Raw genomic sequence first — 25,141 nt, 5'->3', positions numbered from 1 at the left:
TGAAATTCAAACAAAACCCTCTTGGTGCATAACCACAACGAGTCCCCAGACCCGTGATAAATGAGAAACAAATGCTTCTCAACAGAGTTTTGTATGAACGCAACGCTTATGTAAAACATTCCACAGCAACAATGCAGCTGCCCTCTGAAGTCATCATAATCGCATCTCTATTGATCTCCAAATTGACTACGATTTTAAAAGAAGAAAAAGCACTGGTCTGCCAGGCCTTATACCCCCACCCTATCCCCTGTGACTTATCCCCCTCCCCGTCCCCTTTTCTGGGCCTCTACCCTGAGAGCAGAGTGTCCTAAAGCCTTGTTGTGGGCTCTGCTGTGTTCCAGCTGGCCGTAGACCAGTCCCTCGATTGTGGCTCGTCACAAGTTTTGTTTAGCGTTGATGTGGTCGTTGTAGGAGGATAAGGCTGGGCAGATCTCAGTTAAAGTGATCTGTTTTCATCTGTGTCCCACTCATCTGTGTCTACTCAAAGTCTTGATGAAACCCCAAAGCCGAGGCTTTTCCCAGGTACTCGAGTTTAAAGAGAAGAGAGTTCAACTCTTTTTATGTCTCTGATTTAAGATTCTCAAGGGAGCTCAACATGGCGTAAAGATGATCACCAAACATAATCGAGCAATGCGACTGATTCACCGCACCAAACGAAGGACTCGAGCTATACTTCATTAAGAACTCTCTCCTCTGGCCAGTTCGCAAAAATAGAGTATGGCTGCCGTTTCTTGGTGATTATAAATGGCCTTGACCCATTTTTTAAAAAGGACAAGATACTCACAACTCCTGTGCTACTTCATCATCTGCTTCATGCATCAATGAGCCGGGCTGGAAATGAGCAGCAGGCAGGGCAAATACGATAGTCTGACTGGAGAGTGGAGTCATTTGAACACAGTATTGTGAGCAGTGGCTCAATTTATTGCTGGCTATGCCTTTTCTTCCAGGTTCCAGCTACAGGAAGTGATGGGAAAAGCCATTTAAACTGAGAAGTAAAGCTGCAGTTATCATTAGTTTCACAGGAGCAACGTGTCAAGAGCGTGCATGTGCAATATGAAAGTTGTTCCTCATAACAGGAGACTTTTTAGTTACACGACAAAGCAGCTGAAGAGCCGCCTAAACTGCTGAGGAGTTGGTGGAGACCAAAACAGAAAGAGGACTGAATCTGGGACACTCCGTGTGTCAGCTGGCCAAAACCACCGTTACAAACCAAGTCTGAGGTTTCTAATGTGTGCATCGGCTCAGTCTTAACCAACATGTGTTGTTTTTTTTGTTGTTTTTTTGCATTTTTCAGCCTGGATGCAAATATACATGAACTAGAAATAACAGATTTGCGGGACAGTTGTGGATTTACGGCACCTTTTTTTCTCTTGTCTTTGAGCATCCATCCCAGTCAGCCATAATAACAAGCCTCCACGTTTGTATGATTTCATGATTTATGCTGCGGGTTTGGATGCAGTGCTTTAGAGATCTCTTCCCACATCTCACTGATGCCTCTGGTTAAAACTGATGACCAAAACAAAACAAAAATATGGGCAAAGTTGTGATAACTTGGAAGTGTTATGGAAGCAGCGAGGGGAGGGAGTGCAGCCGCTCCGATGATGACGAATCCTTAAGTTCCTGGAATGTGTTAGGTGTGAACTCTCCATAGGTAGTTTGACCTCTCGCCCTCCCAGAGGGAGGAGTTTTAAGCTCATTATTATTGCCTTCATTATTTCAAATGCTTGACCAGATGCCCGAGCTGGAGGTGGCCCTATGCACCCCACAGGGATCTGAAGCACCTGATTGGTCAGGAGGAGAGAATCGGTTCGGAGGCCAAAGGGTAGATTCTTCCGGAGTGAAGACACCATCTGCTGACTGTCTGTCTCTCTGACTTTACATCATCTTGCTACATGAAGGAGTTTGATACGGGTCACTTTGGATGAGAACATCCTGTTACTGCACTGCGTGTGACATCCTGCCTGTAGTATCAGTCTCAGGTGTTAGATGTACAGTCAGTCTCTCCAAAAAGGATTTAAGTTTGATTAAACCAAGTGTAAATTAAAAAGTGCAGACTGTTACACACACTAGAACCTGCTCTAATTAATATTTTTACATTATAAATGGATTTAAATGGAAACCTCTGCAGATTCCTTACTGTATGGTGCTTTTTGACATATTTCTGCTCATTATTGAGGCTTTCTGTCCCACAGCCTTGCTGCTTGACACAGAACGGGTGGTTACTTTCAGCCTTATATGAAACAGTGTGAAGATATGCCATTTAATGTGTTGATAGCTCACACGATAGATGTTTTACTTATTAAATGACTTATTGACCATGAATCTTACCTTGTACCCTACTGTAACCCTGAAAACTAGGCTTAACTTTAACATGTAGTCATTTTCATTTGCTTCTTAATGTCAGACCACTTTTAGCCCAAGCTGTGCAATTCCTACAGTCATACATTAATAAGAAAGACATTTGATTGGTCTCAAAGTGGGCTATTTATGTTTAGCCCAAGAGGTTCTGGGCTTTATGAGGCTCCAGAAGCTATGTCTCAGAAAGCTATACTGTTAGCTTGGTTAGCTCTGTTAGGATGATAGAGTTACCACTTAGAGAATTTACTCACTGCTCCCAAACTTCCAAGACTAGATATGAGCTAGATGCCAATAAAACGGATAGTCAGTGGGTTTTGGCAAACAACTTAGGGTAACGTCAGGCAGAACTCCAGAAAACAGTCCAAGAGGTCATATACCGAAAACCAATAACATACAAGGAAACTTAAAAAAACAACAAAAAGACAAAAACAAATGGAGGACAGGTTGACGGCTGAAATGCTCGAATAGAGACGAGACAATCAGGAAAAATTAAAGAAAGCAGCAGGTGGTGCAGCTACAGAGGACTGACTGGATAGTTGGTGTGAAAACTGGAGGGAACCCTGACGAAGACAAAAAGTAAAACCAACCAAAGGCAGAAATGCAGATTATTTCAAAATACAACTAGAAGCAATAAAAAAGATCACACGAACATATTATAAAGCAAAAACTGCAGAATGAAGTCAAACTTTGACAAGAGCCAGATTTAAAGATGGATTTTAAAGTTTAAAGTGTGTCCACACATATTCATCTAATGCTCACGGCTCCATACCCCCTAATGTATACAGTAGATGTCTGTGAACATTGTTTTCAAGGCTAAATCTGGCCAAACTTTCAAAGGATTTCCTTTTTATGTTTAATTTGGCTGAAAAGAGAAAGGTGACTTCAGCCATGTACCAATAACATACTGCGCAACCTTCTGTTCTTTAGAGAGTTAAGAGGTGTCAGAGTGGCACATCAGGATTACAAATGTGTTAAATTAAGTGTAAAATTTAGGCAATTATAACTGGCTGTTGTTTCAATAATTTCATTGTGGCTTTGTTTTTATTTTTTATGAGGTTTTTTTTTTCCAATATAAAAAAATATAAAACACAGTTTCTAAAGTTGACTCTAGTTGAGGAGTTTGCAGAGGTATTACATTTAGTTCCCAGTTGCCTGAAAGCACTTGATACTGTAAGGTGATGATGATCGCCTGTGATTAAGCACTTAAGCGCTTGGTGACAGTGGGAAGAAAAAACTCCCTTTTAACAGGAAAAAACCTCCAGCAGAATCAGGGAGAGGCATCTATTTGCCATAGTTGGCTGTGGGTGAGATGTTGAGGAGATATGCCCTTTCACCTTTTAGCCAGATTTAGACATAAAGGTCTTTTAAATGACCTAAGCAGGAGGCTTTTATGTTTCCTTTTTCACTAGATCATACTGTAGTTTAAAGTCAGGGAAAGTCGTCTTTATGCTGGGTTTTTGCTGGGTGGGTAGGTTCTAAATGGAAAAACTGGCACCGTACAAACATGCAGTGTCTTTTAAAGGGAAAATATTAGCATGATTTTGGAAGAACGCTGGTTAGCACCGTCACTCAACAGCAATCCACTGGCTCTGCATGCTCTCCCTTTCTTTCTCCACCTTTTTCTGGCAGTCTAAATATATGCAGTTTGGGGTAAGTGATGATTTTAAATAGATCATAGGTGTTAACGGCTGTCTGTGACAGTGCGACAGACTGGTGACCTGTCCATTTTAGTGTACCCTGCCTTTTACCCCATGACAGCTGGGATAGACTCCCCCTGCAGCAGTCCATAATTTATTATTCCTCAACGCCATGAAGCTCTAGTTTTATAAAGAACATAATTTTTTGTTTTATAAGAACAAAAAATCTACTTTTTTCCTAAATAACATGAATACATTTTAATTGGATTTAATCTCACATACACTGTCCTGCTACTACAAATGCTCAGTGGAGCATCCACACAAGAGCAATGCACAGTTCAGAGAAACACACAGTTCACTTTTGAGTATCTTTATCTTTGTTTTTAACAAAAGTTTCTGATTCAGCAGGCGTTGCATGGTTTGACCCTTCTGACAAAAGTCCCCATATCCTGCATAGCTCTGCACATAAATTAGATACGGATGTTGTGCTTGCCTTCTCCTCCACCACACCCCCTTTTTGTGGTCCTGCACACGCAGATATTAATCTGTCTTAGCCAGCACGGAGCTCGTGAGCAAAGTGAAACCTTACACAGTGTAACCTTTACAGGAGAGAGGCTTCTAAAATGACTCTGTGTGCCAATCATCTACAGGTCAGGGGTCTGCGGAGACTGAACAATGCCTTTCATTTGCTACAACACCCTGCTCTGTAGAAATCGGCATTAAGGCAGAAAATATAAGAGTGTGAGACCCGATGCCGGCAGAATTTTGAGCAAGAGTGACCATCCCCAAGGAGAGAAGAGTCACCTAGGTTGAAGCATAGCTCTCATTTACAGTTTGATTAATGTCACGCGTAGGTTTCTTTTTAAAGCATTCCTTCTGTGTCATCATGACACCTTTGTCATCGGGGAAGGATTCCAGCGGAGGACTTTCATATGAATGTTGATAGGCATAAATGGAAAGAATTCAGAAAAGAGGAAACTGCTCCTGAAAAAAATTCTTCTGGGCTATTTCCTCTGACAGGAAATTGTGTCTTTGATCTAAGCCACCACACTCATCTGGTCATCGCATGCGAGGTGTCACTCTTTCCTAGAGTGGAGACAAGGAAATTTGCTATCACTGCTGTGACTCATAGAGAATATTGGACACTCAAGTCCCTAAAAGATGAAAAAAGGGACTCTAAATTTGACTAAAGCTAGGCTTAAGAAGTGTTTGATGAAGCACGTGATGGACAGCAGGACAAAGTGACTGATTCGTTTGTCTTTGCAGGGAATTGTCATCACTATTGACTAAGCACAGTCAGGGATGAAGATTCACACCTGTCAGACTACCAGGGAGTGTGTCCTTAGCGTGTGTGTGTCCTACACTCACAGTATAAAAGGTCATTTTCCTGCGGAGCCTCCCACATGGTCACAGATCAGTCAGAAAAACAGAGGACGCTGATGATATCGCACTCACATGCAAATCTAACATGCATTCTGCTTATCACTCTGTGCAGTCACATGTAAAAAAGAAGCAGAAGCAGAATGAAGCTGAAATCTCTGATATGGAGATTGTGGTGCTGGTATTGCAGCGCCTGATTTATAACCTGCAAACAGAAGGTGGAAGCACATTGATCTTCGTGTGTCGTTTGTCACGGTTATAGTCGACCGCATCATTACCGCCGCCTGGGTCTTTTCAGCGTCAGGGGGTAGAGGAGGCATCGTTAATAATGTTAACAAGGCCAACAAGACTTATATGATGGTTGTCAAGGTCAAGCTCGACACGGAGAGGTGAATTCTCTGCCTAGTAGAGCAGGTAAGTTAAATGTTACTGTTTGCAGAAAATTAGTCAGTCGGTTAGTTAGTTTGTATATAATGTAGCTTGCCATCACCAGTGTGTGAATGTGTGGATGACTGGTTGTGTAAAGCGCTTTGGGGTCCTTAGGTACTAGTAAAGCGTTATACAAATGCAAGGCCATTTGCCTTATTTTTTATCATTTAGGTTGCTAAACATAGCAGCAAGTTTTTCATTGAAAGGCATGAACCTGGTGTCCTATAGATGCAACTTATAATTATATTGCTGGCTTTTTCAACATGGATTTCAATAGTAACACATTCCAATACGTCATCTATGGTGCTTGACATACATTCAATCAGACTACATTTCAAAACTTTATCTATATATAAAGCAACACCGCCTCCTTTTTTATTCACCCTGTTCATTGTAAATAATTGGTATCCTTCCAGTCCCATTTCACTAACTTTCTCATTATCGAGCCATGTTTCTGATATTGCAATTATATTAAACTTTTTTAACTTACTTAAACATTCTGTAACTTTAGAAATTTTTTATACAGGCTCCTACTATTGAAATGTATGACCGACAACGCATTTGCCATTTTAATATTCATATTGAATTGGTCATCTGTATAGTACTCACAAGTACTATTGTTGTTATTGTAGAAGTGGTTATCTGGGTCAGTGTTACTTTCAGGGTCATGCATGTTATGCTCTGCATAGTTAAATGTTTTGAAGTTCGTTTTCTCCGCGTGTGTCAAAATAACCACCTCGACAGTCCTTTTCATAATCAATGTCTTCCTCTTCAATATCTCTGAATGGAAACCTATAATCTGTGTCCAAACTTGTCATTTATGTGTTTTTTTTGTTGTTGTTTTCTTGAGCCGTAAGGCCAGAAACACTTTCCATACCCATTGTTCATTATCCAATCGTCACTTTTCCAATAGATTCTATAGTAGATTCCTGATTATTTATATTGCTCTAAGTCTTTGATTTCTCTTATCATCACAACTTTCGCTTCTTCGGGAGTGCCATTTAGTCTCATTACTTTGCAGTTCCTCGTCCATGTCGCTTGTATCTTATTTTGTTTCAGGCTGCGTGCCTGTCTTGCAATTTCAGCAGTCTTTTTCGTTAAATGTTCAGTTAAATAAACACCGGTCCCTTTTAGCTTCTTTCCCTGTTTCAGTAACTCAATCTTTGTTTTGCGACTCACAAACCGAAGAATAATTGATGGCTTTGTTTTACTGTCTTTTCTGGGGAGCGTGTGGCATGCGGCGATATGATGGTTCTGAATACTTACATTCTTCGTTTGAAGGAATTTTAATACTTGCTGTTCAAGTGAGTAAATGATGTGATGCAGCTCCTCTACTGGGGCATCTTCACCGTCTTTACCTCCGCCAGCTGTTACTCTGGCTTAGGTTCGGTGTTGTGTCTCCAGTCCACTTATCACTAAGTCATCCATTCTTGTGTATTGTTCAAGGTCCTCGATTTGCCATTCCAAGTTGTCTATTTTCTTGTCCTTCTTGTTTATCAAGTTTTTTAGTTGTTTTATCTCATCCTGTCATGTAGCACACCCTGTTGTTTAGCCACTTTGCTCAGTTCATCAGACATGAAATTAAGCGATTTCCTCTTCAACTCCTGGGTTTGCCTTTTTGAAAATGTTGAGATTGGTGTTACCTTGTGGTGGCCCGTTGAAGTCAGTGTCAGTTTACTTGTTGGTGCCTTGCTGGAGGAGCCTGGGCCTAGAGGCTGATTGAAAATCATACGATGAGTATTTCTTCTTCACTCACTGTGCTGCATTTAATCATTATTGCTGATGATTAATCTCTGACACTCTTTTGGGCATCATGGTGATGTGGTGCTTAGTACTATTGCCTTATAGGAAGGAGGTCCTGGCTCGGGCCTTTCTGAGGTTCTCTCCGGCTGCCTCCTGCAGTCCAAAGAGCTGCAGTTAGCGGGGTCATGTTAACTGGTGATTCTAAATCGCCCATAGATGTCAATGGTTATCTGTCTCTCTCCGTTAGCCCAGTGTCAGATTGGTGATGTGTCCAGGCTGTACCCTGCTGCTCGCCCTATGGCAGCTGGGATAGGCTCCAACACCCCATGACCCTGACGGGATGGATGGCTCTCTTCCACAGTATGCCTTTCATCCTTCTTTCTCCCATCAGGAGCAGGTGGCTTCCCCTCCCTGAGCCTCGTTCTGTAAAACGTTCTTTCCTGTTAAAAGAGAGTTTTTCCTTTCCACTGTTGTAATATTGTAGGGTCTTCATCTTACTTTATAAAGCACCTTCATTGACTGATGTTGTGATTTGATGCTGTATGTAAGTAAACTTCTAGATATGAGGAGCTATATAAATTGAGCTGCTCTATATGTATCTGTTTGATCCATAGGGCTACATTCAGTTGGTTTCATTTGCATTTTCTCTATTTCAGGTTAAAGCATAATAAAAATATATTGAGATTTACAAGAAAAATAAATGTGAAGATTTGATGGATTTCCAGTTTGGTCTATTAATAAAAGATTCAAGCTAGGATGACTGAGCAGATGATGCGAAAGGAAAGTGCTCCCCTCCATTTTTATTTATTTATTTATTTTAGAAAAATGTTATAATTCACACTGACACTCGTGTTCCTTATTCCCCCAAATAAACCTAAGGCTCTGTGGGATGCTGATTTAACTTAGTGGTTGAGCAGATGACCAGAAGGCATGAGTCTCAATATAACAGCCCAGGTTTGGTTCTGACCCCTCTGAGTCCCTTCGCTGCACATCTTCTCCACTTTCCTGTCTCATCTTTACAATAATTCTCTAATAAAGGTGAAAAAAAGCCCCAAAATGATTTATAAACTCAAGGCTCAGTTTTATATTTTCCCAGTTGCTATGGTGATGATGATGGGGTTTTTTCCACTACCCCTACACACGTAACTCTGTGTGAACAAAGTTACAGTCGACTGAGCTAACCGATCATCTGTAACCAAAAAATGAGTTAATCGACTCTGACTTCAGGATGAGACTTTGTCAGACCTGCTTTCTGGAACAATCTCCAGCATTCAGCCTGACAGCAGCACAACAGCAGCTGTAAACAATCTGCTCATTAGCCTGTGATTGGATACAGGTTGCAAGAAATGTCACCTCTTTGCGGCACACACATGCAGAGTGAGCAGCTTCAGAGTGTTTGTGTTACTGTTGCTTTGAGTAAGGCAGCATGCTTTGGAAATCTGGAAGGGCTTGTGGAGCTGGTTTGGGGTAAGGCTCTACTTTGCAGCTATTCTTAACCTTGTTGTTGTCCCATTTCTCCTGACCTTGATGTTTTGCTTCTGAGCAGGATATTGCTGATTTTCTTAGTTCAAGCAGAGCATGTGTGCTGTTCATGGGCTACACGAAGTAAGTGGGGAATTTATATGTTTAAGTTATTTTAGTGCTGTGATTGATTACCACAGTGGGCTTACACTCTATTTCTTTCTCAGCATATAGCCCCCAGATGCACAACGTTAACGGCTATGTTGGCTTTTCACAGCAAGATGGTAGACTAAGAAGACTAGATGGCAGCTATTCCCAGGATCAAATCAGACATGCCTTCATTTCTCCACGAGTAGCTCACAGCAGTAGCCTCAGCACAGGAACTACAGTTAACAGAGGCTATAGTGAAAGGCTTTCTGCTAGCAGCTATAAACAGACTGTTTCAGAACCAGCCCAAAGCTTGGTAAGGTTAGTGCAGAGCAGCTTGGTGACAAAACCTAACTGGTACACAAATGTGAAGGGCGTTAATGCTCTGGAGGTGCCAAACCGCTCCTCTTTTAGCCTTTCTGTTGCAAGTGGGAACTCTCTGAATGGACTCGGTCAAAACCAGAACAGCCTTCCTGATAGCAACAAGGAAATGACTTGGCCGTTTCAGCGTGGTGCACCCCAAACTAGTAAGGCTGGCTCCAGCAGTGCCGCATCTCTTCAAACTCTTACACGAAGCTCCTTGTTTAAACCAGCCTCTCAGCATTCTGTAGCACAGAAACCTGCCAGTGCAGCTGTACGGGGGCAAACATCAGCAAGCGCTCCTGCAAAACGGGTCACTCAACATAAATCTGAACCTTTAAGTATTGCTAGAGACTTCGCCGTCCATGGCTTTAGGAAATCGTACAGAAACGCATGGCTTCCTGCAAATACTGGGAACATCCAAGTAGGCTACATGCCGTCTTCCACTTCGAACATGATGGTGAGCTACAAACCCAGCTACACCTTCGCAGAGCGGAGGCCCACCAGTAGCAACCCTCTTCAAGCACCATGGGGAATCAGGAATCCAGCCCAGGAAGTTCATAGTCTGCCTGCCTATGGAAGTAACAGCAGGATCTATGAGGTCCCTGAACACTTTGGAGGCTATGCTATCAGACGGCTTGGTGACAAAGAGGTCGAGCAGGTGCCACAAACTACCACACCTCCCCCACAGCAGATGGAATATCTCAACCCAAGAAAATCTGAGCATCCGCGTGCCAAATGGATGACAATCAAGCTACGTCCAAGATACTAGAAGGTGAGTATCTCATTACTTTGTTCTGTTTATATCTGGCTGGTATCTAAAGTGTCTCTCCTACCAACAGGTGCAGCAAGAAGACATAGCTGAACCTTTTCTTAAATAAATTAAATTGAAATCTTGTCTTCTGTCTTGACTTCATCTCCCAGTTGTGAGGTACTATTAAAAGCCAACGCTTGTGTCTATGGATGTAGACTTGGTGCCCTCTAGTGAGTAAATGATGTGATGCTAAACTACTCTTTGGGGGGCGAAATTGCTCCTGATGCAAAGATCCACTTCAGAGAACACAATCTTACTCTAGCTTATTTCCAAACGACTGTTTGTTTTGGTTTTAAATTGTAGAAGGAAGTGCTTACAGGACATTTCTGACACAATACAGTGGTGACAGAGTCCAGTTATTGTAAACACTTGTGTCATTGTATGTATTAGCCTGGATGACTTACACCTTGCTCTGCCCAGATTAAAGAAAACGTGACGCAGTTAAGAGCTGTGCGTAAACGCCCTGCCTACAAAATGATGTCCTGAGTCAGATCAGTTGAAACATCTCAATTGCTTCCTGTGGGGGACGGGAGACTGGGCCATTTACTTTCTGGAGACTTTTTTTTTTTTTTTTTTCTTAAGTCTTGGCTGAAATCTGTTTAGACAGATGACTCAAGCTGCTGAGTCATGGTTCAGCTGTGGTCGTGTTGTAAGGGGACACTCCAATAATTTCTCGGCAAACTCACTTTCCTCTGAGTTTTAATTTGAACGTATTGTTCAGACTATGTCAGTAGTTGGATTTCTAGAGAAAATATTAAAATCGCTGTAAAACGGTTCCTGATGGCACGGAGTTAAAAGGACCCAAAAAGTGCACCAGAAGACCCGCTGTGGATCTATTGGGTCCACAAGAGCACCCTTCTAACAAGGAGTAGATTTCTATTCCTTGGTCTGTCCTGGCATGTATTGTGACAATCGTGTGTGTGTGTGTCCTTGTTACCCCCAGCAGGTCACTCTGACCTGCAGACAAATGCATCAGCTCTGCAGCTAGCCTGAGTGCTATCACTTGCACATCAGGACAGAAACAACCATCCTGCACTATCAAAGGAAAAACACTTGTAACTCCCTGAACACTTGATAATTGTACACAAAGTGATCACGTTTTTGTTTCGCAAAACCTTGTTTTTGGGGTTTTTTTGGCAAAATGGCAACATGAAATTGAATCTATACACAGCGTGGGTGGATATTTTATTTTTTTTGTGGACTGAAACATTTCATCATAAAGGAGCAGAAGTGAAGATACTTTTCCAAAATCAAGTCTCTGAGGACGTTGTTTTCCTATACTTACAGTTCATGGTCGACTGCTTGTCATCAACACTGAACCTTGCAAATAAACCTCTAGTTTGAGATTTGGTGCCTTTATATACAAATAACCCTGAGTTATTCCTGGTGCATTTGTTATTGTGAATGTCACATAGAAAGCACTTGGATGGAGAATAAAAGCTTTTATGAATGAAACATGTTGTGCTTTTAGTGCTGAAGTAGAACAGTCACTTTACTATTTATGCATCACCAAATGCATGTTCAGCTCATTGATACTTTCAGGTCCTTTTAGATTAACAAAAAGGATATAAGCCAAAGTATTTAGGATGAGGCTCCTCTCGATCCTCCTCTTCCCCTTTTGATTCCCAATCTGACCCATCGTCTTGACAAGGGCACATATATAGTTTGAAGTCATTACAACAGAACTGTGGGATCATTCATATCAATTATACTTAATATAACAAAAAATATACATATGAGCTGTTGATAACCTTCCATGTTCCTTAGTGCTCCACAGTAAACAACTGCACTTTTTGTGCATCCATATTCACCCATGTACACTGAGCTACAAAGCAAACTATCATAAGGGGATAATGGCCTGCTTTACGTTCTCCCTCCTGAATTCACTCTGATTAAAGGGACAATGACAATATGAAAATCATTTAACTAAATAAGGTTCATATGTAATGTCTACATTAAGGTTGTCCTCTCCAACCTCTGGCTTTCCTTTTATGCAAGATGCCACAAACCAAACTCTTTAAGTCCAAACTCCAGTGAGCTAAACAAAACTCCTGGGAGAAGAAGGTGGCTCATGTCTGGCTGCTCACTATGTATCAACATACCCCAACCTGAGGGACAGTAAATGACCGGAACACACACACACACACACACACACACGATGTATCATTGTTTATTTGAGGGAGAGCGCCCTCATCAGAAAAGCCTAGTTTGCCCCCTTGCGGTTGAATCGTGCAGTGACGTTGTTGACCTAATTATCAGACATTTCTGGAGCAGGTGTGACGGAGTCAGCCTTTTTTATTCTTATTCGTGTAGTTTGTGCTTTTAAAAACATTATATATTTATGTTCTAATGTATGAAGGTTATTCTTGGTCGTACTTTTTTTGGTTTGCCAGAGTAACCTGTTGTTTCGCTAAATACAGATGTTTGCTAGCATCCAGCTGTCACCATTCCTTGTCAGTGTTGTGACGTTTATTAATAATTTATTACTTATCGTTTCCTTGTTTTTTCCCCCTCCTTTTTTTTGTTTAATCCAGAGTTTCTTCTTTCTTTAAATTGTTACATTATTACAAAGTTATACTTCTATCCTAAAAAAGTGTAATAGGATTTGTACATTCAGGCTAATAGTAGCGGTAGAGTATATTGACATAAGACAGATTTATTCATGTTTTACAGATGACTGTAGATACTCTTGTGCCTTGTACCTCTCTCCTGACATCCTGCATATATAATGATGACAAATAAAACAAAAATAATATTTTCAGCTCTCCATACCACCTGTTGCCATTTCATTTCAGTCCGGTTTTTGTGTAATTTTGAATACCTCAGTCTTTTCTCCCCATTTCCCTTCCTAAAGAGTGGCTTCTTGACAGCCACTGATCCACTGAAAGCATCTCAGATGAGGCTTTGATCAACAGTAGAACTGAACAGCCAGATGCCAAATCCTGTGTCAGGTCATTGCTAGATATCTTGTCTTAGATCTTAAGAGCATGACTTTCCAGATGCTGTTCAACAGATTGTTTTGTGTTAGGCTGTTAGGAACACAATAACTAAAGATTTAGTAGACATCCCTTGAGTTTCTTTGGTGTTTGTTAAGTGACTTCACACAAAAAACGCATTTTCTGAAAATGTACAAGTACAAGGAGTGGAAATTTGTTCAAAAGTAGCCAATATCCACTGAAAAACCTGATAGCTTTAAAAAAAAAATGATAACAAAGTCTGGCTCCTTGGAAGTATAAAAAAATAAAGGTTGGCCCAATACAAGAAGTGAGTGTGTTAGAGTTGCTCCCACCAGCTGTCACACTGGTGTGAGGGGGGGTAAGACATACTTTTACAGCAGTTATGCAGATACACGCTGTAATTTGATGTTGTGACCAGATGAGGGCACCATGTCTTTAGAGCAGAGAGAGGAGCCGGCTGACTTATAGGAAAAAGTTCACACAAATTAAATACTGAGTGTAAATGTTAAATAAAATGAATAAAATGAAAGACACGATTCCTCATTTGATGCATATAAAGCATCATAAACCTGCTCCAACCTTCTACATGCTGCATATGATCATCTACTGCTTTAACAACTGCAGATGTTGGCAATCAAAAAGTACTTACTCATCTAAAATCTGTTTTGTAAGGAAGGGAAAGAAAGGGGACGAGTCCACACTGGAAGTAACGTGGTGACCAGAGACCATAGAAGGTGAAAGATATTTGGCAACTTCATGCAATTGCATGTGAAATAACTGCTGGTGAGGCAAAGTGGACCGGACCTGCAATAAACTTTCAGGTTAGTGACTGAAGTCAATGAGAGTGAAGACGACCCGTGATTGACATGTATAACCTGCTAGTAAATACATTACAAGGTCACGGGAGCCTGGAATGTCAGCAAGCGACCGGCTGGCAGCTTCAAAGCGATGCACGACGAGTGAATCGTTTCCAGTGTGTACGCAGCTCAGCACAACATGCTCTGGAATCAGTGCTGCCAGCACTACTGTACATTGGAAGACTCTCTGGATGAGTGGGACGGGGCTTTGGGAGATTTGTTAAGTGCTTTGTTGATGTGATTATAACGGCTCGAGAATCTCTTTAGAGACCTGGAAAATTTCTGGCAGCATGTGTTTACTACTGGCTGTCAAGAGTGTTTGTCATGGCTCTTTGAAAAAAGAAATCCATGACAGATGTCTTTAGGCCTCAGCTGGCTTCAGGTGGCGGTATGAATGGCGCTGAGTAGGTTCGTAGATGAACTGGGGGTTGTTTTAATGGCTCTCCTTAGTAGGGATCTACTGAGATGCTGACAGAGAAGAAGAGTTCATAACTGGCTCCATAAGTCGAGGTCTGTTGTTCGGCACAGACCTCAATCAATGTGTACAGTAACTGGTCACTGTCAAAACGAGCCGTTACAGAGATGTAACTGACTTCTACAGCCATAAATAATTCACTGGTGAGTTGCAGTATGAGCATGATACCGCCCTACAAGGACTCTATAAAGACCTCTGCTGTTGTGCCATTACTGACAAATGACTTGAAGAGATTACAGTGGGACAAAATTAACCTTCCTGTCGTGTTTGGGTCAAATCTGACTGATTTACAACTTAAAACGCTCATAAATCGAATTTCCCAGAGGAACCCACCCGAGGGATTAATAAAGTTCTATCTAATCTAATCTAAATATTGTGCTTTACATACGATTTCCTCAAAGCCCTATGACATCTTCCACACTATGCACTTGAATATATAAAAATGATGAGCACCTCTTTCATTGAATTTTGATTGTTTATATTGTAAGTAAAGACTCTAGTATTAGAGAGAGGACTAAAACCATCAGGTGATTCCCTTTGAGCAGTAAAAGTAGGTCCAAATGTGTAGATCAAGCTCACCAAGGATGAAGCACACCATCAAACTTTGCATGTTGCCTCCTCCTGCTACTCCCACAAACACTGTCTACTTCTGTGGGAAACACTATAATCCCATGCAGGGGTTAATGGTAACCATCGAGAACAGTGACCTGCCATCTTCGATCAATAATCAATTAAATCAAATTAGGCAAATAAAACATATTAATATAAAGGGAGCTGATTTTGTGCTACAGCCTGGCGTTGCTTTCAGGTGATACCAGGAGATACTTGCCCTGCAAATCGTCCCACAGTTCCACTTACCATTAAGCCGGCCCCCATTCTTATGTCTGCCATGTATTCATGTACACAGCAGTCAGTGCTCTTCTTGCAGAACTTCAGCATGTAGCCATCTAGCTAGCACTACAAGATGCAAGTGAGCAAAAATGGAGCAACTATGTAAAACAACATTATTTGAAATCAAACATTTGAAACAGCTCAACATATATCAGCAAACAAATGATTTCTGTGCAATTTCAGTCACAGTCTCTGAGCTCAAAATACACTTTCATTATTTTAAAATAAGAAAAAAGCATGTTAATGTTTGTCAACTCAAATGTTCAGTGGTAGGGAGCGAGACGTACAATACTAAATTGGTTGGTGAGCCTTTAGAGCCGTTTAAGCTGCACTTTATGTAGATCTCTCCTTTTATTATGATCTGAGTTTGCGGGTGATCTCTGGGACTTATCTATAGCACTTGGGGTTATTTTAGATCCATTGCCTTGAAGCATTCCACTAAAGTCACACACTAAAGCAAGCCGGGACTTTACTTTTTTCCTGCATCTTGATCTCAGTGAGACTTGCTGAATAAATATGACTAAAGTAAAACAACATCAAGAAGCGGCAGCAGGCTTTGAAAACGTACTTGGTGCCACATTTAGCTCAGGCCGACTGTTTTGTTTTTATGGATGCTATTTTGTCTCTCCGTTGAGGACAAGAATGGAAATACTTTAAAACTTCATTATCCTGTCGGCTGTAGCTAAATAAGTAGGGGTGCTCCCCCCCCCCCCATCACACATTAAACCAGGTGCTCTGCCGTCTCCAAACTGAATTCAACTTTTGTCAAAACATCAGATGATATTCTGGAGGGGAAAAAAAAGTCAGCTTTTCTCGCAGTAAATGTCAGCTCCTAGCTTATCTGTATGTATCGAAGCGCTCTGGCTGTTCCCCAAGTAATGTAAATATATATGTAAATATCAGCATGTGCGACCCAGGGACAAGGACAGCCTTGTAACATGGGGGTGAGATGTCAATCAATACAGGGATGGGAAAACATGGCTGTGCATTCAATAAGCAGCATACTGCACAGAGATGAGATGTGCCGTGTCTCCGCATCCGTGTGTAAATATCAAAAGCGTCAGCAAAACACAAGCGCTCTGAGCTGCTTTAGTCGTATCAGATTGTCTCAGCGCGAGTGAAATGCGAGCCAAATAAAAAATTCAGGGCTTTATTCACTGCGGCCTCAACCATGTCAAGAATAATAATAAATAAATCCACAGCAAATGTCTTACGAAGATTTAATGTACATTTATTCTTAACACGTGGAACATATAGTATAAAGATTTCATACTGAATAAATGATATTCATTAAGCCAAAAAAAAGGAAAAAAGAGGAATTTACATCAAGTTTTTAGCTACATCATCTGAAATACAAATATGCAGAATCCGCATCACTGAAAAAAAAAATAAAATAAAAACAGTTTCTTCATCAAGGTCTAGTTTGTCGTTTATGAAGGAGCTCGAATGGAACCGATTTGTGTTAATATTCTCTACACCCAGACGAACAGAAAGTTGAAGTTGTGTTTACTGAGAGGAGGGGGTGGCGCTGGATCTGACAGCAGCTTAACGACCCCCGTCCCCACGCTCACACAGCGTGATACGAGCGGGGTGAGGCGCTGAAGTAACGGAGAGGGCGGGCGTCAAGTAATCACATGGCGTTCTCGATGCAGGGAAACTCGTCAAAGATTAAAAACGGTGAAGAGCAACAGAAGTCGAGAAAGAGAAAGTGTAATGTACAACATCATATATACACTGCAGCTTGGACTGCATCTAGAGTTGAGGACCAGTCCTAAAGAGGTGACTTTTGAATATAAGGGTCAAGTCATACAATCAAGGGACAAAGAGAAGAGGTCGGGGTGTTGTAGGTTCACCGTACTTTGGGGGGAAAGCCGTTTTTCTCTCTCGACATTTAACTAAAACTGGTTTTAAAAACTACAGTTTGCTGCCAAGCCAGCGGATCTCAGTGTGAAACAGTATTATTACAGTATGTTTACAGTTTTTAAGGTGTACAGTACAGAAAAAAGTCCTACAATCTACTGCACAGGCCTCCCATGACAGACATCTGTTCACAGCCAATAATGTGGTTCCTGTGGGGCTGAGTATATAGCATCCAAAGTTACAGCAATTATACCACACCACAGTCCATGAGTCTATGTAGCCTCCAAACATGAACCATAATATTGTTTAGTCTGTGCCCTCTTTCCCCTGACGACCCACCTCCCCCGAGGGAGAAAGCGAACACGTGTATCCCCCAAACTCACTGTAAACGAGACAGCAACTTTGGTTACAGTTTTTTTCTTTTTTTTTTCTCTTTCTGGAGATTTTTTTTCAATAAAAAAAAAAACAAAAACAAAAAAAAGTCCTTTCTACAGGGCAGCAGCACACTCTGTCCTATGCCTGGGTCCCAGTCTGTTCTTCTTTGCCAGTTTCTTTCAGTTTCAGATGTTTGAAATCAACAGCTACTTCATGATATTCCTTCCTTATAGAGAGAAGCAGGGGTAAGAAAGACAGTGGAATCCGAGTTGATTTTGCATAAATTAAAAAAAAAAAAAAAAAAAAAAAAAACTAAAAAAAAAAGTTTTGCTTTTGTCACTCACGCGCAACTAACAGACACGCACGCACGCGCACACACAAAAAGGTGGTTTAGGGGGAATAGAAAGAGGCAGAGCTGAAACCTCTCCACGGCTGTCATGACTGGCCGATCAGAAACAGTACATCACAGATTACTTGGGACACCAGAGAGTTCATAAGTGGGGACATCGAGATGTCCAGTAGCCGCGACTCGTACAAAGTGAATTCAGAGTGGTTTTCTTCCACCTTAGCCAGGGCGTGCAAAGCCCGCGCTGCCCGCCGCATCATGTCCACACTAGTAGGCTCAAACTGGGGTCCACCCTGCATTTGTAGCAGGGAGCTCTGGCTCTGCTGGTACTGCGTAGCCGCTAGGCTGTCCTCCAGGAAGCCCAGTAGGTTGCCCACGCTGCCTTTCTGCACAGCGATCGCTCGCGCTGCAAGGCTGTCACCCTGGGCTAGGTTAGCTAGCAGGATCACTGCCATTTCACGGCAGACGGCCACCTTGCGCTCGCCGACGAGTCGCACGAGCGAGCCGTAGAGCTTCTCCAAGCGGCTGAATGGCGGAGTGGCCAGAATGAGGTCGACGTTGTTGTCCTGGATGCTGAGCTTGCTGAGGGTCTCGAGGACCAGTCTCTGGGGTGAAAGGGAGCCGTGGGGCCCCAGCGTGGGAAAGGGATCCAAGGCCTCTGCTGAAGGGCACACAGCCCAGTGGAGCAGGCCATCAAGGAGAGGCAGGCATATGCTCTCTGGGTAGATAGAAAGGTCCAGCTGGCCGGAGATGTTTGCCAGAGTGACCAGGCAGTTCTCCCTTAACACCTCAAGGCAGTCCCACCACCACTCGTCTCTCTCGCAGCTCACGCCTTCGTCTTCCTCGTCCTTCTCGTAGGTAACAGGCGCCTGTTTGCGTTCAGGGTGCCTGTGGTGGAGCAGCACCAGGCGGCCCAACAGCAACAGGAGGCCAGGGTGTTTGGACAGCTCCAGGTCATTGCCAGGAACGAAGGAGAGGCTCCTCACAATGTTGGAGACGCAGATGCAGCGCCGAGCTAGCGAGTCCTGCCAGTCTGATAGAGTGCTAAGTGGCGTTTCATCCTTGCTGTGAGGTTCATCCTCCAGGATCTTGATGTTGCGGCGGCTCTGGAGATCGGGGTTGATGCTGAACAAATACTTGCCGTTCTCCTTCTGCTCCTCGGCACCTCCACGAACTACTTCCTCCGTGACCGACCCCGGGCGAGCGGATAGTACATCGTCAATGGTGGCAGTGACTGGTGCGCCAATGGGAAGAGGAGGCGTGGTAGTCTTTGTTGGAGACTTGTGAGGTTCAGAAAACTGGGGCTGCTGCTGCCGAACCTTATCGTCACCACTGGATTTAGGCTTCTCTGGGTTTTCTGCTGCTGCCGCTGTCCCATTCACCTTGACCTTCTTGCGGTTGTCAGCGGCCGCTGTTGTTTGTTTTCGCTGCTTGAGAAGCTCCATCCGGCTCTCAAAGTGGGTCTGGATGTGCTCAGTAGTGTCACCACCACCCACGCTCCAGTGTATCAGGCCGCTGTCAAAGCTCTGCCGCTGCCCAAGCTTGGACAAGCGGTTTAGCCGGAAGGGATTCTTCTTCCGCACCACCTTGATGGGGAGTTTATCAAACTTGCTAGCCTGTTTGGGCTTTTCCGAGTGTATACTGGGGTCGTGGGAGAACCCTGAGGTAGAGGTATTGGCTTCCTTGATAGAAGACTCCCTTTCCTTCTCATCTTCCTCATCCTCTGAAGACTTATCTTTGTGGGAGTTCTCCTCTTCCTCCTCCTCCTCCTTTATCTGGACCAGTGAAGAAGTGTCAGGATTGATCTTTGTTTCCTCTACCTCCTCATCCTCTTCGTCCTCCTCGTCCGAGTTCATGTCCTCGCCCTCAGGCATGGGAATTTCATCATCAGAGTCCTCAGCTGCATTGGGGTCTATTAGGGTGCGCTGGCCAGGGTCTCCTACTTCATACTCCTTAAGGATGCCAAAGATCTCAATGAGACAGCGTCTGAAGTACTCCACTACCAGCTCCAGAAATCCAGGTAGCTGTGAAAGCAAAGAAGGTGGTCACTACATTTGACAAGTCATTCTGAAATGTTGACAGAAACAAATGCTAACAGGTTGTGGATGTGTGCAACCTACCTGGCAAAGGTTAAAAGTAGAAATGCTATTGTCATCATACAGCAGAATGTTAATGGTGTCCAAGGCCCAGGTGCTCTCAGCTAATAAGCCAGACTTTAATGACATCATTACCCTCCAAGCCTCAGGAGTGCCTTTGAAAATAGAAACAGAATGAATATAACTAAAAGTAACCATGATCGGTCACTGCAGCTTTAAATAACATGTAAAGGTTTACTAATCTTGGGACTTTAACTCCATACTACATGCAATACATACTACATACTTGTGTCACCTAGTGTGAATACGCAATTTGTATCTGAAAGCTGTCTTAACGCAAACTGAGAAATATCAAATGGTCAATCCAGGTCAGGTAGACATAAGCATATTGTTTATTACATGTGTAATGTTACAAGTTATCAGGCAAATCACATTTTATACCAATGTCTTTCATGGTGAGCCGCCTGCGGGGTTTCAGGTGGGGTTGGGTAGCTTCCACAGAGCCAGGAGGGAAGGCCACATCTCGCCGGATCATGGGTTGCTGCACGGGAGCCTGGCCAATGTGGGACGCGGGAACTGGAGGTCCAGCTTTCTGCACCTTAATTCCAGGATGCATATAGGGGGATTTGCTGGGTGACGTTCTGCTTTCCATGGATCGGGGCATGGATGCTGGGCTCGACACCTGAGGAATGTGGTTTTGGGAAGCCGAGTAGGTGGAGGGCAGGGATCTGGTCATGGGTGGTCCGGAGCCTGCGGGGACAAACGGAGGCTGTCGCTGGTTGGCATGGCCAGGCCACTGTCCCTCGTGGTTCATGCGCTGATCTGATGGCATCATATCTTCTGAGCGGTTCATGCCGTGGTAGCCGGGACCCTGGCCCGACACAGGGGGTCCCTGTCGGTTGGGATAGTTGGGGTAGCCCATCTCATTGCGGCCCTGCCACATTGGGCCCTGGGAACCATCGGGGCCTGAAGGCATGGGACTTGCCATCATTTGGGGAGGCATCGGAGACTGGGAATTGGGGCCTGCAGATGACGGCCCTCGATCCCGTCCGAAGGGGAAGGGGAACTGGTTCTGTGGGCCTGGCGGTCGGCGCTCCCCTCCAGGGTATGCATTATACTGATTATACATGTCCTGCTGGCCCTGGGGCCCCGAGGACTGGGGTCCTGGCTGTTGCTGCCCACTGTAAGGAACACTGTACATTTCTCCCTCATGGCGCTTGGCAGGAGGACAATACCCACCATCCACAGGACGTTTGTAGTTCTGTCAGCACACAAAATTAAGCATTACAATCCTCAACTGAGCACAATAATTTTAGCAACAGCTCATACTTCTGTTCAGCTGGAACAGAACATAGTACATTACATGAACACTGAAAAGAGAAACCCAAGTAATAATAGGAGTACTGCAAATGCTGGACAAACTGTTCTTACTGGCTGCTGCTGTGGATACATTCCTGGCTGCTGATTTGGGTAAGGCCCACCAGGGGGAGCTCCTTGGCCAGGGAACTGATTTGTATAGGACTCATGCCTAAAAATACACACTCAGATTACTATATTTCTTCATTTCAGTAAATGATTCAGTTACAATAAGAAACTCTGTAAATATCTTTAAATCTATCAATGATCTTACTGACAAAATGCTGACATGCAACCATGTCTCTCCGTTTAATCTTTATACAGAATAGTCTCTGCCCTGAATGGTACAGACCGTTGCTGTGGCGGAGGACGGCTAGGCGAGTACATCCCTGTGTCAGCTCCAGAAGGCATCATGTTGGGCTGAGGAGCTCCCGGTCCCATGTTGACATCAGGGCCCATGCCTGGCTCTTGTCTATAAAAGCAACGAGCAATAATCATGAAGTGATTTGATTTAGTCGGAAAGAGAAAAGGACACTGAAATGGCACAGGTCAGATCACAATCATCTTATCTTATTTACAACTATAGTACATTTACCTTCGTTCATATCCATACGGGTACTGTTGCCTCTGGCTCATTGGCATGTTGGCCATTGGGCCTGGTGGACCTCTGTTATACTGTTCCCCCATTCCACTGTTGGGGCCGGGTGGCATGAACTGTTCCCCTGCTAAAAATAAATAAACATAATATTAGTTATGGCTATGAACGAACCCTTACAGAATCTGGGGTTTGGTTACATGGACGGTGTTCACCTTTCCTCATGCCTCCAAAAGGGTCCTTGTTGGACTCGTAGGGACCCATCCGACCCATCATCTCCGGGGTGCCTATCCCAGGCTGATAGCCCTGAGAGTTGGGAGTCATGGCGTTCCTCCTGGGAAACGCCGGGTCTCCGCCATCAGCAAAGGGATCCTGTAGATTAACACTACTCCTGTAGGAAAACAGATGGCTTTTTAGCAAAATGTGGAATGTGAAAAATTCATAGTAATTAAGACTTTTCTAAGTTTTCTTGTTAATTTCTTTTTTTGAATGTTTTCTGTCTGTCCCTCTAACAAGACACAGAAGACAGTTTTTACTGTAGTCTTCTAAGCCCAAAGTGCATACTTTATAACTATAATCCTTTCATATTCCTGTTGACTAGTCTGGTGTTTGTGTGTACATGTGAACAGAACCCCATCAGTGATAACTTTAAAGCATATTTTGCTGTTTTTCGTATTCCAGTTCTTGCTTCTCTGATCCAATTTCACCACAGGTGGAGATTTTAGTACGAACGCCACAGAAGCACGACGCTGGTTTTTGAATCGTACCTTACGCCAGGCATTGGGGGCATTTGCGTGTGTGGGGTGGAGGCTGGTGTGGGGGGCTTCAGGTCTCCCCCCTCTGCCATTGAACTAGTGGTTGACTGAGGGGTTTGGGGTCCTTGCAGGGATCCAGAACCAGCTGCAAAACACAAGGATACACACAATGACTAAGTGGGAGAAAAAACAAACAAAAGAAAAACAGTCAAGTGCTCTGGTTTGTAACACTCAGAGATTCCAGAGAATTCAAAGAACATCCCTTTCTCCTCCTCCTCCTCGCTCGAGGAATAAAGGCAAGAGCTGATAGTTGATAGTGAGGCGGGTTAGGCAGAACACTGCTGGGGGCTTTTAGAGCACATGCTGCTTTTGGCAATCCTAAATCCCATTAAGAAATTCCTGAGCGCTGCACAGTTTGTGTCGAGCTGACTGGCTTTTGAGTGCATAGCCAGCAAAAAATCTTGAATCTTCCTGCTCATCACAGGATGGCTGCCCCCTCCTCAAACACCGCTGGGCTCCAGGAACCACCAGGAAACAGTGATGTAAACCCTCACTGTGACAGATTACTGCCTGGGCTGTAGAGACAGGAGACAGCCAGCTATGTGTGAATGTGTGTGTGTGTGTGTGACTGATATTTTGTTTGTGTTGTGTGTGTGACATACTAGCAATCATCCTTAACTTCAGCTCAGGACTTCTCACTATTAGCAAGCCAGTCTGATGAGTCACAGGTTCCCATTCATTAAACTGGCACACACACACAAACACACACAACACCCGGGTCACTGGCAGGTCACAGTTATTCACATTTTCTCACATCACCCTCTTGCCTCTCGAGCTCTCACGCATGCACACAACATTCATTGGCTCACCCTCCCTCACCCCCTCCTCCCTCTGGGCAGGGATTTCCCTCTACTAAAGATGAAGGGAGGGAGGGCATGATAGAAATAGAGTCAGAGAGAGAATCGTGTGACTTTTACACACACACACAGTCACACACACACACACACACACAGTCACACACACACACACACACAAAACCCTCTTCCCCCATTCATCATTTCTGGCTCAGCACTAATCTCCAGGGAGTGTTGCCGTGCTGCTGTAGCCCAGGGCCAGGCACCAGGCAGCGAGGACACGCCACTGACGGAGCATCGCTATCGCCAAATCACCTCCTGCCTTTCTCCTGCCATTACTTCCTCCACCACCCCCACCCCCAAAACCCTCCCCTGCCCTTCTTTCGTACTAACTAGAGGGCTGATGCCAGCTGACAAGCACCCTGATGTCTCCTGTAACAACACCCCGGCGCTGACTCAGTGCCCCGTGTCTGACAGCCTGGGTCTCAGCCAGACTGAAGCAGCATGTGGTTGCTCCCGGTGTGGTTGCTCCTGGCAGCTATAAACAAGGAGTCCCCTCCAAAATAAACAGCATCTCATGCAACAAGCAATGACCCTTCCTGGCTGCAACCTCCTCACCCTTAACAACTGGTATGAATGAGCGCCAGTTCATCCGCTGACTTTTACCCAGTTCATTGAAACATTTAGCATTCTGCTGTCATCACCGTTGCCACAAAAATCAAAGTGGGGAAGTCGGAAAGGACAAGTCTTTCGTCATGTCCTGTGCAAATGCCAAGGACTATTCCCCCAAGGCATGTGTTTGTGGAACCGTCCAAAGGACTTACAGCTACGCCGCCGTCATTTATAACTCCTACGATATAGGGGAGCAGCGATTTATGGAGGGTGGCTGCTCCTACATGAGATGACAAACAATGCTCTATGAATGGCTTTAAAAACGGCAATTAATGGGATATAATAAAATAGACTAGTTTATAGACAGCTGATGTGAGGCAAATAGAGCAGAGATGATGTTATGAATTGTACTTAATCCAAACTGCGCCCAAGGGAGAAAAGGAAATCTGAAATAAGCTTCATTCATTGCATTTTAAATCTAAGGAGGCAGTAAACTGTGTGACAGTGAAGCGGAGCAGCAGCGCTCACCTGGGCTGGGAGGCTGGATTTTGGGCTGGTTCTTTTTGGTGTCCGTGTTGAAGAAGTCTGGGGGAGGGTCCTCGCCGCGCTCCATTTTGCACTCAAAGGCGTACAAACACTGGATGTACTGTTTTTTGAGCGAGCTGGCTGCGCTGCTCGACGTGCCCACGTTCAGGTTGGTAGCCAGCTCCCTCCACTTCTTGTTCTTGTTCACCTGGTGGGCGAGAGAGGAAGGAGGTGGTTCAGAAAGCTGTATACGAATTT

The 25,141-nt window shown here is 43.8% G+C and overlaps 2 protein-coding genes across 3 annotated transcripts in view; one reads left to right on the top strand and one right to left on the bottom strand.

The window, feature by feature from the left end:
• Positions 1-8,928: 8,928 nt before the first annotated feature.
• Positions 8,929-12,392, top strand: LOC146644243 (uncharacterized). Its single transcript, XM_085396157.1, has 4 exons — positions 8,929-9,014; positions 9,094-9,152; positions 9,236-10,290; positions 10,358-12,392. Exons 1-3 carry the CDS (start codon positions 8,974-8,976, stop codon positions 10,285-10,287), a joined length of 1,152 nt encoding a protein of 383 aa, XP_085252283.1. The 5' UTR covers positions 8,929-8,973; the 3' UTR covers positions 10,288-10,290; positions 10,358-12,392.
• A 5,625-nt stretch (positions 12,393-18,017) lies between these two features.
• Positions 18,018-25,141, bottom strand: part of arid1ab (AT-rich interactive domain 1Ab) — a 55,899-nt gene continuing 48,775 nt past the window's right edge. Inside the window, exons 12-20 of one of the 2 annotated variants that reach the window (XM_085396352.1) lie at positions 24,887-25,091; positions 22,905-23,037; positions 22,353-22,528; positions 22,138-22,267; positions 21,895-22,014; positions 21,618-21,714; positions 20,628-21,447; positions 20,211-20,341; positions 18,018-20,114 (exon numbers count right to left, since the gene is read on the bottom strand). In XM_085396352.1, coding sequence (XP_085252478.1) covers positions 18,180-20,114; positions 20,211-20,341; positions 20,628-21,447; positions 21,618-21,714; positions 21,895-22,014; positions 22,138-22,267; positions 22,353-22,528; positions 22,905-23,037; positions 24,887-25,091 — 3,747 coding nt within the window. In that variant the 3' untranslated portion in view covers positions 18,018-18,179. The remainder of the gene's footprint in view (positions 20,115-20,210; positions 20,342-20,627; positions 21,448-21,617; positions 21,715-21,894; positions 22,015-22,137; positions 22,268-22,352; positions 22,529-22,904; positions 23,038-24,886; positions 25,092-25,141) is intronic. The other variant, XM_085396353.1, reaches the window with a different exon arrangement.

This window comes from Rhamphochromis longiceps, linkage group LG22 (assembly GCF_057381845.1).
Source record: "Rhamphochromis longiceps isolate RC_006_pf linkage group LG22, R_longiceps_female_GT1.1, whole genome shotgun sequence".
In the NCBI taxonomy this organism is placed as follows: Eukaryota; Metazoa; Chordata; class Actinopteri; order Cichliformes; family Cichlidae; genus Rhamphochromis; species Rhamphochromis longiceps.
This window is presented reverse-complemented; position numbering and strand designations above follow the sequence as displayed.